At 42.9% G+C, this 19,896-nt stretch overlaps 1 protein-coding gene across 1 annotated transcript in view; it reads left to right on the top strand.

Annotated features, from left to right (window-relative positions):
* Positions 1-11,754: 11,754 nt before the first annotated feature.
* Positions 11,755-19,896, top strand: part of LOC132908026 (homeobox protein SIX3-like) — a 51,082-nt gene continuing 42,940 nt past the window's right edge. The window contains exon 1 of the mRNA XM_060961557.1: positions 11,755-13,196. Coding sequence (XP_060817540.1) covers positions 12,553-13,196 — 644 coding nt within the window. The 5' untranslated portion in view covers positions 11,755-12,552. The remainder of the gene's footprint in view (positions 13,197-19,896) is intronic.

The following is a 19,896-nucleotide window of genomic DNA, read 5'->3' as shown; positions in this document are numbered from 1 at the left end:
ACGAGACGTTTTAAAAGGCCACCCCGTTCGCCAAGCAAAGATGTAACATAACAAACAGCCCCGAGGCAAACGTATTTGCCCGGGGCGAGATCGAGTTCCCGGCCACTTCCTGCGCTCCTTCATCGTCTTCTTGCCTCGTGGCGCCGTTGCACTCGCCGACCTGACGTCTCTACCGAGTGACGAGTGCCACCCTTGAACGCATCAGGAATAGACCTTCTCACGAGTGCATTTAGTCGCAAACGTATATTTTTTTTCTTCCTTCGTTTCACGTCTCTTTCTAACGTTTTCGTTTCCTTGGTGGTTTTTATGCCAATAAAAAAGCCAACGTACGAAAACACACGTACGGGAACGTTGCAGACGACAGGCAACGCGCGGACAAATTTTCCAATTGAAATAACAAACACCGATATATATATATATCTATATTCTTGTTGGCCGATTTGTATTGTAACAGAGGAAGGTGTTTCGACGTATTTCTCTCGTTTTATGAAAACAATCCGTGGAAAGAAGATTTCTTTCCTACGACGACGATTTAGCGTTGGCGTTGGATATTCGTTTTATCGATCGATCCTACGATTGCATTAATTACAACGAATGAAACGGAACGAAGGATAATCCCCCTATAAACACGGAATCTCTCAGTCCGTCGATCTCATTAATACTCGCGGCAACGAAAGGATTTTCGTTGAAATGAAAAATCGAGTGCATCGTGTAAAAAAGTATGTCTGTAAAAAAAAAAAAAAAAAAAAGAAAAATACGCGAAGAGGAAGGAAAAAAGGAAGAGGGATGGAGAATGGCGGGTTAGAGAAGGAGGGGTGGAAAAAACACGCGGGGCAACAACACGCGGAATGAAGGGACGGGAGATTGGCCGGCGATAATCATCGGCGCCGTCAATTTTCCGGCGAATGTAAAATCACCGTCACGTCGGCGAATTATGGCCGCGTCAGGCCGCGTTCTTTGTACATATTTCGGCCGAAATTCGAGTGTCAGTGCATGGGATAAAACGTAATGAGCCGCGCGTTCCGGTCGGCCAGCTTTGGGTACCAGCGGGGAAATTATGGCGGAGGCGACCGATGTTAAAAGCGCGATGTAAATTCGGGACAACGTGCATGGCACACGCACCTGTACGTATACACGTGAACACATGCACATGTATGTATGCACGCGTAACACGTAGAAATACAGACGCGTATTTACACGCGCGGCGCGACACGACGCGGGCTGGCAGACGCGGGCTGGCAGACGCGGGAAGGGCGGCAAGGAAGGTACTTGGTGCTCATGATTGCGATAATGCCAAACGCAATATCGCGGCAAAATTTATCGGTCGCTCGAGCAACGGCACGCGTAGCGAACCGTGCGAAAAATAGTAATGAGTTGCCGGGGAGAGCACGAAAAAGCGTAATAATGAGAGGACGCGGCTGGTGAAAAGAGACGGACACGAAGATAGAAGGATAGAGACGGAAGAGAACGAGCCGGCAAGCGCGGAGAGAGAAAGAGAGAGAAACTGGTGGAAGGGGTAGGGGTGCGTACGGGGGCAAAAAGATAATGGAAGAGTGTGGGAATAAAAATCGAGAGGATAGAGAGGTGGAAGCGAAGAGAGGAATCGAGAGGACCGCGATAAGGGGATAAAATCGAGAAAGAAAATAAAAGGTGGAATAGAAGAGCGGGCGAAGGTAGACGTAAAGAATATAAAATGACGATCGTCGAAGAGGGATAGGGAGGGGGGAGAGGGTTTAAAAAACAGAAACGTAAAAGGAAAGGAGGGAATCAGTGGGCGAGGAAGAGTCGAAGGTGGAATGAAAAAAAGCGTGGAACGTTTAATCGGCGCACGGCAAGCTCTCTTTCTCTCTTTTTCTCTCTCGCCCTTCCTCCCTGTTTCTCTCTCTCTCTCTCTCTCTCTCCTCTTTTGGTATATATTTGAAAGGAAAAAGAGGAAAAAAGAAAAGGGGTGGCGCGTTGAAAAAGCCTGTCGCTACGAGTCTTCCGTATTTCGGATATAACGGTGAACGATGAGGTTTTTTCCAGCGCGAAGGAAAAAGCGCGTCGGCCAGATGAACGCGCAAACAGGATTCCGCGGAAAAGCAATTTTTTAATAAATCCTGTTTGCACCGGGATATATTTTCTACGACGTGCGTCGCTTTAAAGTTTGACGACGGAGTCGGGCTGCACGTCGCTCCATTTCAAAAATGAATCGCGGGTAATCCGTAAGACAGAGCCGCGTAACGATTAATTATGCGCCACCGTTAATACTATCACGGCTATTTTCATTACTTTATAGTACGATATAATTCAGCAGCTCGTGTAATTTTACTTTTCCTATCACGCCGCGATGCGAAAAATTTCAAACAGTTTAATAATATAACATAGCGGCTGCGAGAGTCGAACGAAACGAAATCCTAAAGCAGTCGCGAGAAACATTGAGTCTATGGAGGACTTGTGCAGAGGATGGTTAATCGTGAGATTTATTAGACGAGATTGCTCGTTGTTGAAACCGTCAAGTATATTTAAAATGTTAAATAAATAAGTACAGATAATGTTCTAACGGATTCGCTAAGACAGTGTATAAGTCGCAAAACAAGATCGCTAATAACTCGTTAATAATTGATAGACACTCGGTAGATACTCATAGATACCAACTTCCTTACGATCGCGTCCATTTATTTTACTGATCGGAAAATTCAAATTCGTCTTCGTTTGACGGTTGCACGTAGCGGCGACATTGTTTTGCCCGAAGTTTATTTATTATTACATTATGTGTATGCTAACGATATTGCTACTCCGAAGCAAAACAACAACATAATTTGAATTGTCCTCTGGCTCATGCGCCGCTACAAGTCCGTTAGAAACGGAAAGATCGAGAAATAAAATAAAAAAGACAACGTTCGTTTAATTGCTTTATTTTAAACGGAGTAATAATTGAAAAATAAAGGACACGTTAAACCATCGGCGGGAAAGAAGGAGGGTCGTACGAGACGTCGATTGAAGGCCCGCCACGAGGTGGCTGGTCGAACGAAACAAGGGAAACAAAACCAGCATGGATTCCAACGAGGTACGATATTATCTGGCAGAAAGAAGGCGCGGCACAGCTTCCCGGCTAAGATAGTGGAATTAGTGGAAGTCTCGTTAACGACCTCATTAACTCACGGTTAGAGTCGATGGAGGGCCGGGTTAGAAGGCAGCCTGCCCAGAAAAGTAAAACAAACAAATGGCCGTGGCGCCATCGCGCAGATGAGTCCTGTCAAGACTTTGGAACGAATTCCGCGCCGATCCACGCCAGCTTTTCCTTCACCGTCTACGTCTAACCCCTCGGTCGCGTCGCGGCCGTTTCAAACCTCAAATTTCATCCCCGGCTTTCCAAGTTTCCTCTGTAAACATAGCACGAGGAGGGACATCCCGGGCGCCACTTGCAGCTTCTCGACAACGACCTACCCAAAAATCGACTTGTCGACTTCTTTCGCTGCATTTTACCAGTCTGCCTCTCAGCCCACCTACTTTCACCTTTCGAACGCCTCTGTTAGCTGATCGTAATAGATAAGAAGAAGTTAATCTTCGGGATACATCGTCGAGCAAATGGTAAACGAACGACGACGATGAATATCGTAAAACGAAATGGTGTTGAAACAAGTTGATGAAATATAAATTCCAGATACGTTCGATGTTCTTATAGAGAAGATTTTAATACACCAAAATTACACACGACTACATCTTCGACGAAACATGTCTACGTGTCTGCACCGGCGAAAACCAGCCACATCTGTACAACACGTTCTTCTGAATTCGGATGGCTTAAACGAATGCAGAAAAGTCGAAGAACAGAGATAAGAGAACGGTAGAAAACCAAGCTACAACGCAAACATTGAAGTATCGCACAGAGAACAACCGAATCCCTGAATCTTCCTTTCAAATTGCACCATTCAACAACTGGTTTTTCCTCTAATTTTGTTCTCTGCTTTACGTTTTCAATCCTTCTTTCGTCCTAAGGATAATTCTATTGACTGATTACGATAGATACGAAGTTAAACTTTCAAGTACATATGTACTTTGTCGAGGAAATACCAAATGAGCGAGGCTTAGAAAAAAGGATATTCCAATTATTCCAAAGGATATAGCGTCGAAAGAAGCGTACGGAAGATGAATTTGTAATACGTACGATAAACTGTAAAGAATATTTTAATAGAGAGGAATCTGATTGGACCCCAGTCCCGAAATACACTCGCACGCAAGATTGCGGAATAATACAGAGACGGGGCCGAGCAACGCCCCATTAGCACGTCGTTAAATAATAAAGCCTCCATATTAGGCACCCTATAGCCCGCACAACCAGAAGAGGATTATTCCACAACGATATGTGTAACGCTCCCCATTTCTCTGTACCGGCAACCAACACCGTTAGGCTGGTGTCGTGTACGAAAACTCCTCGTACGTTCGGATAGAACTGTGCTTGCGTTCGATGGAATCGTTTCGACGAGTGATTTGCACGATTTAATCCTGGGACAAACAGGAACGTTTTATTCGACTGTGTAATACATACAGAGTAATCCCGTGCGCGTTTGCAGCGGTGCCTTGTTAGCTTTTAAACGTTACCAAACGCGTAATCCTTGAGTATTCGATTATAAAGCGTAGATACGGTTTGTACAGGGGTGATTTTCTAAGTATAAATCGCGAAAAGAATATCACGCTACATCGGAACTGTTAAAATTGTCCAAACGATGATTTCGGGTCTGCCTCGATATTCTATCGTTTCAACGTAGACTCGCATCTCAGACAAAAGTTAGGTAAGTACATAAAATGGTACATTTTATTCTAAATTTTCAAATTTTTGTTACAGCTCGTTTGATGCGTTTTAACGTTCGAACGGAATTTTCTATTAAAACGAATGTTAATCGAAATGATCCTTCGCTTACGATATAACGACATACTTAAAATCATATTTCTCAGATACAGTAAATACGAGCATGTAATTTTGAAATATTAAAAGAAAGGTTAAAAGAAATATATATTCGAACGTATTACAAAGTTCACTAAATTGCCGCTAATAATTAACACGCCAACTTCTTCTTCCTCCACTTGAAATTCTATCTTCAAGATAACGTTGAAAATTGTCATTTCGAATGAACGAATCAACAAAAATTCAGTCCTGGAAAAATCAACATTCGTTTCTCTTATATCTTGCATGTCCACAACGTCGAATCAGCGGAACGTCCTCGCATGCTCGATATTCTAATCCGTAGAGACATCGGGTGCGGCGTGTGCGTAATTCATTATGCGTGTCGCGAGCGCGGACACAATGTATCCGGGCGATACGCGGCGGCGAACGCCGTCCGACGTTTTCCTTTCTTTGGTTTCTAGACCGTGATTAATCTACCCTCGGTAACGAGTCCCGCTTGACAGTTCTCATCGCGGAAAGTAATAGCGGTGCCCGATGGAATTCAATGAAAGAACCTTTGTACGGGGGCCCGGTACACGCGAGATGACGCCTTGTTACCGGTACGAGCGGAGAACGCGTGATAAGAGGAGCGAATATTTCTCTCTCGCCCTCTCGTCGAGTGAGAGATTTCCCCCGTCGAGTTTGAGGAACGTGGTCGAAAAGATGGAAGGTTGTTGGAAGCAACGAACGAGCAATTGCTTTGGAAACTGGAACAAGTTGGGACATACACCGCCGTTTCTAAGTATTGGAACATTCGCGTAAGGTAAAGTATACAATAAAGAATAGAGTTGTAAAATCAATAGGAAATTATTGACACTGAGATATTATCAATTATTTAACTGTATTTAAAGGTATCGTATATGGATGACGAGGATTGATAATAGCGATAGGAATAAACGTTTCTGTTAGTAATGATTAATTTTTTCAAAAGTCTCGCATGTTGTTAGTGAATTGTAAAAACAAAAAGTGTCTAAGTTTGGTAGTCTTAACGTTAAAGCTTATCGTTGTAACATTTCGCATGAAACTTTAGACGAAAGCATTTATGTATATTTCGAGTATTATAATACCAATCTGATCAATTATACGAAGGCAATATCATTATGTTAATTTTCTTTATGCGTGTCCGTGACATATCTGGAACGCAGCTTTAATCAGTTTTAATATTCGTATTACGAAGTTTCACGTTATATGCAGCCCTATGTGTGTTATAAATCATTCCACAAGTTTGATTCTTCTCTGAATTTCCCTTTTCATCTGTTTCAATTTTGTTTGAAAATTTGACGCGATTGCAAAGGCGAATGGCTAATTGTTAATTCTGCGGCTCTTGCACCTAATTTCTGCAAACTCTCATCGTGTACTTTCGATCATTATCCTGCACCAATGTAAAGTCATAGACCTCCGATCCCTTCTTTCATCGTCTGAGTCAATTATTACGGTATTATAGAGATCAGCAAATATCCTAATACTTCTGAACGACAGTGTAGATGCGTGGTGCAGCAGCGAAGAAAAGAAGAAGCAGATGGGAAAAGAAAATGGTAAAATGGTTGTCGTGCGACGAAATCATTTGTCTAGGAAGGTCAGCAAACAAACGGACACCAGAGGCCGATAGATCGATCCGCGTAATCGGAGGTTGGATGATGGAACGGTGTAATACTCACGGCCTGCCTGTCGTTATCGCGACATTTATCTGCGAGACATTTCGCACCCCGATATTCTATTATATTCGACGGCAAATGTAATTCATCATTCAATCGTGGCGCATGGCCGGTCATCGTTAAACGCGTTTATCCGTCACGTTCCTTAGTACATAATTAAGAATGAAATTTCGCGTAGTCGACGTAAAACACCGATGACTTGTACGAGCTGCTGGGAATTTTGTATTTTAATTTATACAACTCGCTATTAATTGTCCGAAGTTTGACGTTTGTCTCCTTACGAAAAAATAAAATTGCAACAATTTGTTCGCTGTCTTTTTACATCGATTTGAAATTGGAGAAATGATTACGTGTAGCTATGGAATAAGTAAAACGTATCTATACGTTTACAGTGCAGGGTAATGGCGTTATAGTTGATTAATAAGCTACGAATGTTTCGGAAAATTTTCAGATATTTTTACGAACGCCACCGAGGAAATGAAACCTACTCAAAAATCTCTTTCATTTACTATATATAGCATAAAAGATATAACTTAGAAAAAAACGAAGCTGACACCCCGCTGGGGGTAGCCGCTCACATGCTATATTTATTTTTTATTATAAAATTTACTATATAATAGAACTTTGTATTTGGGTATCTTACCATCTTTAAAATTCCCATGAATTCACAAACACGTTTACTCATTGATACATGCCTATCCTGTTCGAAATTTGTGAAACAATATGCAACAATTTGAGAAAGTTTGAAAGAACATCGTAATTAAAGAAACTAATTGATTTTAATAATACACTGGCACATTGGCCGATTACGTGTATTTATTGACAAGGTTTGCGAGAACTATCTACAAACAATTGTGCGTCCGTTATCGCATTATGCAATACGCGTATTCCACCGTCGCCTATGCAACTCTACAAACACGTATCTGTTCGTTCGTGCCTACTAATGCGCGCAATCAGAGGAATTTATCCATTAGACGGGACGATTAATTGCTCACCATTCACGAAGATTAAAGACAGGTGAAGGTCAACGAAGAATCCGCGCCGTACTAAACTCGCTTAGAGAGTCACGATCAGGATCGCATAACCTCGTCCATTAACCGAAATTAGCAACAATTTTCTGGCAACTATAGAGGATCATCTCTATCGATACGCATCTCTCTATTTATCAAAAATATTCTCTGTCCCAATATCAATTTGAATCGTGCATTCACGTCGAACGCAAACGCATTTATATTAATCACTGATATATTTATCAATGCGCGTTTAATTAAATAGAATTGCAGCCGTCCGAAACAAACGCCGACGATTAGAATTTAGCAGCTGTGCAAGTCCGTCAGGTCTGTAGTTGGAATAAAGTGATTAACGTTTATCAGTAGCCACCAGAAAGAGTTAATATATATAGAGAGAGATCGTAGAGGCGCGAGCATTAATAATTACTTATACAACCGACATTTTCCATTTATAAATCCGTTTAAAATAAATTACGTCTATCCATCGATTGATAACCGATAAAATTTGCTGCAAAGAAAATAAATGATTTCTATAATCTGTATCTTAACTTAACTATACATTTTGTTTAAAAATATGAAAGTGACCAGATGTTTTTGACTGGAGTCTGCAAGAATTGTGAAATTGTCACAAAGTACATGCAACGGTTCAAGGAACGTATAAGAAAAAAATGAAACCACCAGTTGTAGGATAATTGAGCCCTAAGTTCGGTGAGTAAGTATCTACCATGTCTGGATTTTGGCGGTCAGTTGGTAGTTTTAGCAGGGATCATTCCAGCAGGGATCATTCCAGCAGGGATCCGTTGGTAGTTACAGCAGGGATCCATTGATACTTTCTCATTGAGTCTTTTACTACGTGTACCTAGTCGACTCGTGGACATCTATTGTATCGTTAAGACCGATGGGGAAAACCCAGGAATTGTCACTTTCCAAGTATTCTATGACGCACAAGATAAACATCTATTTTGGATTGAAATAAATCATATTCTAGGCACATTACATCTGATTTTCAACATCATCGACCAAAATAGGACATTCTGTCTCTGTTGTAAAATTTTAGAGAATTCCCATTTTTCTAGTATGTTTCATTATAAATTCGGTTATAGATATTTCAGTTATAAATAGTTAGGTCGATAATACTTTCTATACATAGAAAAATAATGCTAAGAAGAACATTTAATATGTATATATTATTAGACTGTAGATATTATAAACATTATTAGGTGGCAGATAGCGTATACGTTAGATCCTAGGTATTATCCCAGGTATTATATGTGTATAACAAAAGTGTCGTATAGTCGACCTCTCTGCCCTTTTCAACAAGTTTACGACACAGACTATAATATTTCTCTATTACTAATCTCAAGTTTCAACATGAAATTTGGGAACCGTTTTGGCATTCAATTCGTTTGAGATATAAAAATTCAGTAGTAGTCTTAAGTGCGCAAACATCTTGACTTACCTGTTTACTATATATTTAGTGTAATGATATATTACTACCATAGTTATTACTAAAATTCGCCTTACAAAATAAATATATATACGTATATAAGGCGTAATATGTATGAGGTGTAACATATTAATGACTAGAAGGAAATGAAAACCTGACCCCTTATTACCAAGCAGATTATCTTCGAAGATAATACATACAATATACAAAAATTGACAAAAGAAAAGAAATATTTGATTCACACAAACCAGGGGAAGGAAACAGCATTTCACGCTACCTACTACTTGGAATCAAAGACAAAGTGATAGCTACGAAAGTGGCAACTTTTCTATATTCCTTTGATAATAAAATCGAGCCATTATCGGGGTTTAACGTTAAGCGATTTCACACTGTGGCAATTGAAATTTTGAACACTAACACCGATCTATCGTACTATCAAGCAATGACTGTTAAACAGTGTATCTATTTCTGCTTACTTTACTACTTGTGAGGTGACGCAAACGGATGGATGGTGGCTCTTAATCGGAAGAACGCAGGGAATTACGACGAGAAGGATGTCTTTCGAAAAACTCGTAATCCAGCTTCTCTCGTAATACGATTTAACTAGGGCCAATCGGTCTGGTATCGGTCGTATAACGGAACGAAGGATTGCAAAACGAGACCAATCGACGGCATCATCGACGCTCGAGATTATATTTCCTTCCATTTCGTTCGAGTGACGCGATATCCAAGAAACTTATCCGAAAATAAATGCCAAGACTACGGGAAAGATAGGTAGACGGATAAGTCACGTGTTTTATTTCTTACGAGAGAAGAATTAAATTTAAAATCCAAATATATCGTTGCACGCGTTTGTGAAAATTATCTTTTTATTCGGTTTTGGAAAATACCGTTTCAACCTCCTCGTAATCACAAATCGTCGTAAAGTTAAAATATCGAAGACACTCAAATTTGTAATAATAATTTACGAGTTGTTTCTGGGAGACCTACATCTTCGAACCAAAGATATCACAGATCGTTTTCATTTTCAACGACTCGTAGCAAAATACCATTCTTTGGTCGTAAAGTGACGTTTAATATCAAAAAATTAACACGTTCTTGAACCCTGGTCTTGGTGTACTTTCAGCCGATCGCTCTTTCCCCTTGGTGTCTAAATAATATTTACTATAATTCGTGGAAATATTAGGTAGATTTTACGAGAAGATTTTTCCAGGTTATTCTATCAATTCGTCTAAGTCGGTGTTAAGGGTTGCTATATGGAATGGTATGTAAGTTGTTTGAAGGTAAGCAGAGGTGAAGTATGGTGAAAAAGTTGGTAAAAAGGCTGACGACCAATATCGTGAAGGTAGGAAAGTAGACACGTCGGCCTGGATACGTCAGAGTTACAAATCAGAATATTTATCACGAGACTGAAGCTGCTGCGGCGGCTGTGCGTTCGATAAAACGGAGACGCCTTCGGCGCCGTCGCGCGTCCTCGGCTTCTCGATACGCGTGCACCTGTCGTCTTGACGAGAAATGAAATCTAGTCGCGTGTCGATAAAGGGCTTCTATCCGTATTGCCCCGATATCGGCGTCGTGAAATTCTGTCGAAGTCGCGACGAATGAAAAATGGCGCAAGAGTCGGTAGGTTCAACGTCCTCTTTTCGTTGGATGAGCCAACAAAGAGACGACATTTCGATCCTCCGAAACTACGAATGTGTAATTTAACCACAGAAAAATCTTCGGAAAAAAATTGCGGAATGTTCTTAACGGCGATAAAAATCCTATTAAAATGGAGCTTCGAACATAACTTATAGCCAAGACGCGATTGAAACATCCCCCGGGGAGCACATGCACGAATCCCACGTTTTCGAAACGTGAAACGAAAATGAAAAGAGAATGTTCTGTAGAAAGCAGAGATTTTTATAGAACGATGCCAAACGTCGAGACGAGAATCGCGAGAAAGTGATGGCGCGAGCAGAACATAGTGACAGAGAAACAGAGAGGCGAAAAGCCGATGGACCTCAGAGTCGTGGATGTTGCACGAGAACGAGAGCGGCGAGTCTGGTCTCGAAAGCAGTTCGTCGAGAGATCACGGCAGCAGGAGCAACAGAAGGTACGGAACGGCAGCAGGAACGGCAGCAGTTGAACGTGGGGATCATGCCTTCGTTCCCCGCGTCCTTGCTTCCACCCCACTTTTCCATACTCTCCGTCCCACTTTCTGCTCGGCGAATCGATCGTGCTCTCTCTCTCCGTGTTCCCTCGTCTCTCTCGCTTTATGGTTCGCGCGAGAGGTAAGGGGACACGAGGGACGTCTCTGGCGGGAGCATTCGCGGATCGTTGGCAGGGGTATGGGTTACGGCACGAAGAGCGAAGGGGATGATCGAAGGAATAGACTGAGAGTGGGGGTGATGTGGATTGCGGAAAGGTTTTGGTGGGGTGCGAACGGTGTGGTGCTGGATAGCACGTGGAAGGGATAATTAAACGGACACACACGTGAACACGGACGCTGGTTACGGAAGGACGAAGAAAGGTTACCATGGTAACGTGGATGGGATCCGGCCAATCCCAGTTTGGCTGATGGGCGTGGCTTGTACATTTGCCCCCCGAGCATCACTATAGCTGTCTCTTTTTCTCCAGCTACCCCTCTGTTGGTGTTTCGAACCAGGGGCAGGGAGAAAGGACGAGGACACGAGAGTGGAAGTAGGAAAGAGAGAGGGAGGAAGCGAAAGAGAGATGTAGAGGTAGGTCGCAAGAGTCGGCGGGACTACCCGGTTGTAACGGGCGCGTACAAACGTATCATGCTGGGTAGGGCCGGTGCCGAGATGCCGGCTTGTAAACGAAACCAGTTTGCTATACGATACGATCCAGGCAACAGCGGCCTCGCGTGATATCCCCACGGCTGAGAAGAACGTCAACGTGTGCTATTGCGTCCGATGTGACCCCGTAGGATATCTACTTGGTGAATGTTACTTGCACCGGGGTTCATCTGACGGATAGCGCTCGGGGGTGAGATTCAGTCAGCGAGAGACGAAGCAGCGGACAACAGCCAATGGTTCATTCGTTGCGAACCGACCGTTCTCGAATGTTATCTGAAACCATCCTGTCAACCCTTCGTATTTCTGGAAAGGAAAAACTCGTATTTCTCGACGGACTGTATTGCGTAAATCATGTATCGTTCTTCGTTGCAGAAACATTGGAAAAAGCAGTACCCTTCGTGTCATTAGAAACTGGTGAACATTTTGTGTCCAATCGGTTGAAACAGTATATTCAGTGCAAACTATTCGTGAAGTGAGTTGTACCTTGATGGTCGAGAGTTCCATAGAAGTGATCGAACAGCTAAGAAGTTGAGTAAGATTCGAGTCGAGACAACAGGATGAAAAGCGCCAAAAGTAAACACAAATCGAGTCGGAGAGTTTCTTAGGTTATCGTGTGAGATCGTCAGTTATATGTGGCAAAATCGATGTATTGAGAAGATTATCAGTGTCTTAGAACACACGAAATACGTGGGTCGTAGAAGGGTAACCAAAAGAGATGTCGGCTGTTGCACCAGCGGGTACCGGTGCCACAGCACCCACAACCAATGGTCCAATTGTACCTGCTCCTGTTTTTGCATTGCCAACATTATCATTTACCGTCGGCCAGGTTGCCACCGTCTGCGAGACACTCGAAGAAAGCGGCGATATCGAGAGATTGGCGAGATTCCTCTGGAGTCTGCCAGTAGCTCATCCAAACATTCAAGAGTTGAATCAAAGCGAGGCCGTACTGAGAGCTAGAGCGATCGTCGCGTTTCATTCGGGCCACTATAGAGAATTGTACGCCATACTGGAGAGGCATAAGTTCACCAAGGACTCTCATGGTAAACTTCAAGCGATGTGGCTAGAAGCACATTATCAAGAAGCCGAGAAACTTCGTGGAAGACCACTGGGTCCAGTGGATAAGTACAGAGTTCGCAAAAAATTTCCGTTGCCGAGGACTATCTGGGATGGAGAACAGAAAACTCATTGCTTCAAGGAGAGGACTAGATCGTTGCTGAGGGAATGGTATCTTCAAGATCCGTATCCAAATCCTGGGAAGAAGAGAGAATTGGCTGCTGCCACGGGGCTCACTCCTACCCAAGTTGGAAATTGGTTCAAGAACAGAAGACAAAGGGATCGGGCTGCTGCTGCGAAAAATAGGTAGATTTATTATATTCTTGTTTATCGATACATCGTTTGCTGATTGAAACAACTGTCATGCTGGGTTAATTGTTTCTCAGTTAAATAAACTACGAACAACGAGTTATTAATAGAACGAGAAATAATTCCTTCGATCGACGCAATTACCTTTTAAGTTTCTAAGAGACACCGTTTTAGTATATCGTAGGAGATATACTAAAGATAAGAAGAATATATTAAGCTTATTGAGAAGAATATATATATATATTGTATATATATACATATATATATTGTGATCTATTTCACGTTACTACTATTAGTCACGCGATCACGAGTGCAATGTTTGATCTAACGGAATTGAATTTAACCAGCGAGAAAGTTTATTTTATAATAAATCGGAAGTCGATTAACAAATTCTTATACGTTGCGTTTTTATACGTGAACGATTGCGGTTAGTTGCAGGACGCGAAAGTTTTGTTCATTAAGTAGCGTTTAATGGAAGTTAATCGCGAAACGATTAGTGGTTTAGGTCCCTTTAGTCAGATTGTTGTGCTGTGTCCTCGGCAAACGAGCCTTTGTGCTGGTCCCAAGGTCCCCGCGTCGAGGGTCGCGTAATTTCATTTTGACGTCCGACGGAGGGTCGCTGCCGTCGGGCGTACAACGATTTTCGAATTACGTCTTTCAAATTGTATTTCGTCGATGCTTTCCTCTCCTTTCGTCCCACGATACGTCCTCTGCATAGACGAGTCCTGCCCAAATCGACTCTGAACACCGTCCCAGTCAATTTCGTGGCGCTCTCCTGTTTCAAACAGGATATGAAACGAGCTATCGAATGATATAACCAGATCTATCTTTCAACATCTTCTTGAATCATTAATGGATATTTCATCCGGCGATTTCTATCGCCAATTAAATTATTTGCCAACATTTAAATAATCGTAAATTAACGGTTATAAAGTTCGTTTATTTTATTCTACGAGCTAGAATTTCCTTGGGAAATTAAAAATGTAATTTTACCGTCTTAGGATAGATAAAGAGAGACGTATAACGACAACGGTTGATACAGACGGATCATCTAACGGATTACCAAGCAGAACCGCGCCGTAACTGTCGAGGCGCTTTCGACTGTTCTACCGCTAGTAAAATAAAAGAAAAGAACGTGATAATCCGCTCCAATCTCGATTAGTCACGACTGATCGTCGCTAAGAGGTCGACGTTCGGGCGTCGATCGTAGAAAAAGCAGCTGCACAACCTGTCGTTCCGATTCGAAGCACCTCGGTCTTGGACAACGCCTGGTGGCAATATTGTACGAATACTTGTCGAGACCGAATAGCGTCAACATTGTTTCCGTTATAGTACCCTAAGGTTGGTTTTCCCCACAATCCTTGTACCTGCAACTTTTACTAAATTTCTCTGTATTTTTGACGTCAGAAACCTCGAAGAACGAACCTAAATTTCTCTTTGATTTATGACTTCATGAAAGGTCCTTCGAAAAACGTTTCACAAACTTTGTGCGCCTCGTGTACACAAGTTTGCATGCATATGCTTCACACGTGTTAAAGTATTTTATGACAGCGTAAAGGTTCAAATGCTTGAAGAATCGAATCCCCTTCGGCGTAACGAAAGCACACAAGCATTTTGACATTCTTTCGTAGCGAACATCTTCAGAGTCGAGGAAGAAAATGAAAATGTTTCAAATTACTTTAAGTCTTACGATGGAAAAAGCATTTTAAAGAGCAGCACGCTGTATGAGACGCGTTCAGTTCTACCTTTTCCAGAAACTATTAATAAACTCGAAGATTCGCTGCGATGTAAGATAAAAGTTTGTTTTAAACGAACGTATCGTATTCGTATTTTCTTTCTTTTTTTTTTTTTTTTTCTATGTCGACAGCTAGTAGATTCGCTAGTTCAAAATCGTCTCGACCCAGATTCTTGGTCGTGCTCGGACATCTGTAATTACTGTGCCCTGAATGAAGTCATTAATAGTTATTACCTACGTCTATGCTGTAATTGATATATCGTTAACGACCGAGGATCGTCCGACTATACTGGTCTAATTGATCTTGATGAGGCCGCACAACGGGAAAAAGATTACACGTTTCAGTCTTGCGCTTGTCTTTACTCTGCATCCAGATCGTTTCCTTACAGCTTCAACTTCCTACGAATTCTAGTAATTTTGGAATTTGCATTTGGATACCCGGTCTTCGAATCGCTTGCATCGTTCTACGGGTATTCGATAGCGATGATTTTTGTTCAATTAGTAGTCTTGAAATTACATTCAACGTGTATACACTGGTCGGCTATTCGAGCGTACTGCGTTTCAAAGTAGAGAAAGTAATTGCAGGTCAGACGTTACTTCTGCGGAACTAATTGGCATCAGTGTCTGTAGTAAGGTTTTTTCAAATTTCAAATTTCGTGTTTCAAATATCGAGTTTTGAAACTTCAGACATCGACTTTCAAACGATACAATTTTTATTTCTTATTTCAAATTTTAAACCTTCACACGTCATTTTCGTAGCAACTAGTCTCTAATAGTTTGTAACATAAAACCATTCACGCGACAACGTTGAATATTCAATAAACGTTTGAAGAGGATTGGAAATGCAATTCACTTGTTTCCATTGTTAAATCAAAAGATTTCAACAAACGACATGAAATTACTTTCATTAACGACAGAACAGAGCTTAGAAAGCAGAAAGAATAACTTTGATTTGTTATGAATTTGCAAAGGAATGACCTCCGAGGATCGTAAATGCCCTGATGACCATTTCTCTTTACTTTTCTGGCAATAGAAGTTGTGTTATTCTAGTCAGGTTATTCGACAATGGCCTTACCCGTACCTATCGTTACCCCAGCGTAACGACATTCCGTTTCTGGCCTGGAGCCACATTTTTCCTGCACGTAATCCTGCGAATCCCCCGGACGAATCCTCCTCCTCATCCCTTACGTACCCACATCCTGGCCCGACGCGTACCAAAAGCTTCGACTGCTTCGCTAAAAAACATCGATTCGTGTATTGAACTCGACGTCCGTACAAAATACTTCTATATCGCAGTTATCCCTTCCTCTTCTTTTTTTTTCCTCCCTCTGCCCCCATTCCCATTTGTCATTCACTGGCGCTCGAAACATCCGAGCGCAACATTTTTCACCGCAAGAATTACCCGTAAACCCTTTTGAAACAGCCAATAACCATACAAAACAGATCCACGATCTAAAATACCACAAGAATCCATCATCGATTTTAGATTTAGTTCCTCGAATCGGAGAAACGATTAAAACACGTTATTCCTAACAGGATTTTGCCAGTATACGGGGTAAAAGGGAACACGAAAAGATGATCTTGTTGCCTTTACGTATATACATATGCTGTGTGTGTATATATATATGTATACGTATATATGTATATGTATATACACATACACACACACACGTGCGATCGTTTCGCCGGTACAATGCTATCGCAACGCGAAATTCCCTTAGTGATGCATTTTCAGCATCGGGCACGAAGGTAATACAGGCGTCCGGGTCTCCTCCAACGTTAGGTATAGTCGTCGTCATTTCGCTCAGGGTGGGTTAGGTAGACACTGTAGACAGGATACAGTGCCCGCCCCGAGGATCCTGCAAGGTCCTTTCAGGAACGTCGATCCGCATACTAGCAGCCTCGCGGTATATTTTCGCGGTCCAGCGAGCGAGTTATTCAATATGCTCAACCCCGAAAGCCCCGGAGCAATCTCCGTGCTCGCACGTACTTGCATATACCTATGTACCTTGTCTGAACTCTATCTACGTGTCTGCGTGAGTATGTGTGTGTATGTGTTTCTTCATACGTACACGACTGAATCTGTGTAAGTACGTGATACGAGAAACGACGACGACGTATGCTCATCTCTATGTAGGAGTTATATATTACGAGGACGAGGCTGGGACACGTACGTTCCGTCTGCTAGTACTCTGCTATATGCGAGCAATCGGTCACGTTCTAAACCGCGCTACGTTGCGGCAACTTGCAGATCGCCAACTTCGTATTCGAATCGAGATTGTCGCGTATATTCAGCGAATTATTCATATGATAAATTGTTTATGGGGAGAAGAAGATTTTCAGACTGGGATTGTTGCTGATATTTAATTCATTTGGTACCGGTGACGTACTATGTGCGTCATGCAATGTCTATCCGATTTACCGGTGACGCAACATATGCGTCAAGCAAGGAGAATCGTTCTGCCGTTGTCAGACGCTATTGAAAATGTAATCGCGGAAATCAGATCGCGTGGGAAGAGTATATCAAATGATGATACAGTATGGAAAAGTAGTAGTCTGTCTATAGCATGATCGGGAGTTAGAAACGACGAAATTCGAGGTGCTAAGGATTATTGGATCCTTGAGGATAGACTCATTTCTACCGATTTCTTTCGGTCGTACACGTGCATCCACAACGAAAGCGCGATAATTCTGAGATTCTTCTAGTATTTGCATATTAACTTAAAGAAAATAACGTTGCATTTTCGTAGGTATTCGTGATACCAAGGGATTCCCTCGGTATATAAACGCGTTCCTCGAGCGTAAATTTTCATATCGTACGTATACACGTTATATCGAAGGAGAGCTAACAGGAGTGGCAAGGCTTTTCATAGGGATGTCAGTAGGAAGTAGAGGGGATAACCACCTCAACAACCCTCCGCGTAGCCGGCTTTTCGGGGGTGGCTTAGCTCGAGCGTGTTTCACCTCTCTCCTCTTTTGCTGTTGCCTTCGCTTCTGAAGTTATCAGATTTTGATAAAGTCCCCGGTGTATTAGAGACCGGCGCTGTTTGCGTTTCCACGCAGATCCTGTCTGGTTGCCACCTCGTTCACTCCACCCTCCACTCTCTTTCTCTCTCCTCTCTTTTCCTCCTTCCTTTCTGTTTCTGTTCCATCAGGATCTGTGGGGTGCTACTTACTTTTCTTTCTTTGTGGTCGCCTCGTCGAATTCTCAACGCGCAAGTGTTGTTCCTTTTCTCTTTATCGCAACACGACTCGACGAAGGGGCGAGGGAATGGGAGAGGAGGGAGGAGGAAAGAGATTGCTCGTTACAAACGCGTGCATGTTTCCGGACGATTATTTTTCTTAATGAAAATTTCTTTCGCCGCGATCCTTTTTCTCCGAATCGCATCGACGGGAGAGGGATTTCGATTAGCGAACGATTGAGATAATGCCGTTGATTCGCCGGCGCGTAAACGGCAAAGAATTCCACTTTAATTTTCAATAAGCAGCGTAAAGAGTGGCCGCAGGATTTACGGCCGCGCGCCGTTTCCTGCAGTGAGCCTTCGCGGCAATCATTATCGCGAGAATACCTGTTAGCTCGTTCAGTCGTGACCGTGCATCAGTCGCATCTCCTCCGTTATCTTGATGACCCTAAACGAGAAAGGAATACAAGAAGACGCGAATGTCATCGGCGTACACGTTGCGCAATCTTGCTCCGTGATACAAGCAGAGAAAGAGAGAGAGACAGAGAGAGAGAAAGGGAAAAGAAAAACGAAAGAAAAAAAAGGAAGGTCTTGTCGCTGGCGTCTTCGGACCCATTCTTCTTTGGATAGAACGACAGCTGTCTGACGAAACGAACAGAATTCCGATTGAAAAGCGGCGAGCGATCTACGCGGCAAAATCATCCATGTTTCTACCCTTGCTCGAATTAACCTATTCCACTAGCCTTCTCCAAAAGATCCCACGGACATTGTTAGTTTCGATGTATACTTGGTTAATACAGCACCTATTCAATTTCAACTTTGTAGCCACAACGTTGTTCGTAGTTGGCAACCACGGTTTCAGGAAGGGAAAGGCCGCTTGTTGGAAGCAAAATGTTTTGCCTATCTGAGATACAGGCAAAGAGTCGATCGTTTAAGGAACGTCGGAAATCGGTGGACGGTTGACGAGCGAGAAATTAACGATGATAATGACCGACCGAAGGAAGCTCAGAGGAACGGAGAGAGGTGAGCAACAGGCGAATTGCGCGCGATGGAAAAGCAAGAGCCGAAAAGGAGCGCGGCATCGCGTACGACGATGGCAAAAAGCACGGGAGAGACAAAGGCAATGATTAATTCCACGTTGGATGTCCAGGATCATTAGCGGCAGACTGCCATGACACCTGCTCGCACGAGCCCTTCGTGATAGATTACCATGGCCAGCAACGATGCAGAAAGACGGGAGAGAGAAGCGATGATCTCGCTTGCGGATCGTCCACGGCCGGTTACTAATGATTCCGTATTTCGACATTCTGAGCGATATTCAGGAAGCCATGGAAAAGAAACGCCTGGGTATTACTGGCCAGCAGCCTCTCTCTCAGGGTGGCCACGGAATTCGCGTGGCAGCTTTTTGTCAAAAGCCTGTCACGATGTAACGTGATTGATGGTGCGACGGTGGCACGGTCGAATCACGAGAAATTCGTGTTCTCGCGCGGCCCGCGCCGCGTGAACGAAACCGCAGGAAAAACGATGAATTAATAAGACCAGAGGAGAGGAGAGGAGAGGAGAAGAACGCACGACTGGTATGCGTCGTAATTAAATGGCAGCCAAAACGCGATCGCATTAGCGACGCTGTTAATTGTCACGCTCCGCGGCACCCTTGACAGTGCTCGTTAAGGATTCACGAGGCGGCCCTCCACAAATCTTCCACCTCTTCTTATCGCTAATCGTATTTTTTTCTTTCTACCATAGCGCACTCCAATGCGTTTTCTCGCTCTTTCTAACA

This window comes from Bombus pascuorum, chromosome 6 (assembly GCF_905332965.1).
Source record: "Bombus pascuorum chromosome 6, iyBomPasc1.1, whole genome shotgun sequence".
In the NCBI taxonomy this organism is placed as follows: Eukaryota; Metazoa; Arthropoda; class Insecta; order Hymenoptera; family Apidae; genus Bombus; species Bombus pascuorum.
The sequence above is the reverse complement of the archived record's forward strand: the minus strand, read 5'-3'. Positions and strand labels throughout refer to the sequence as shown.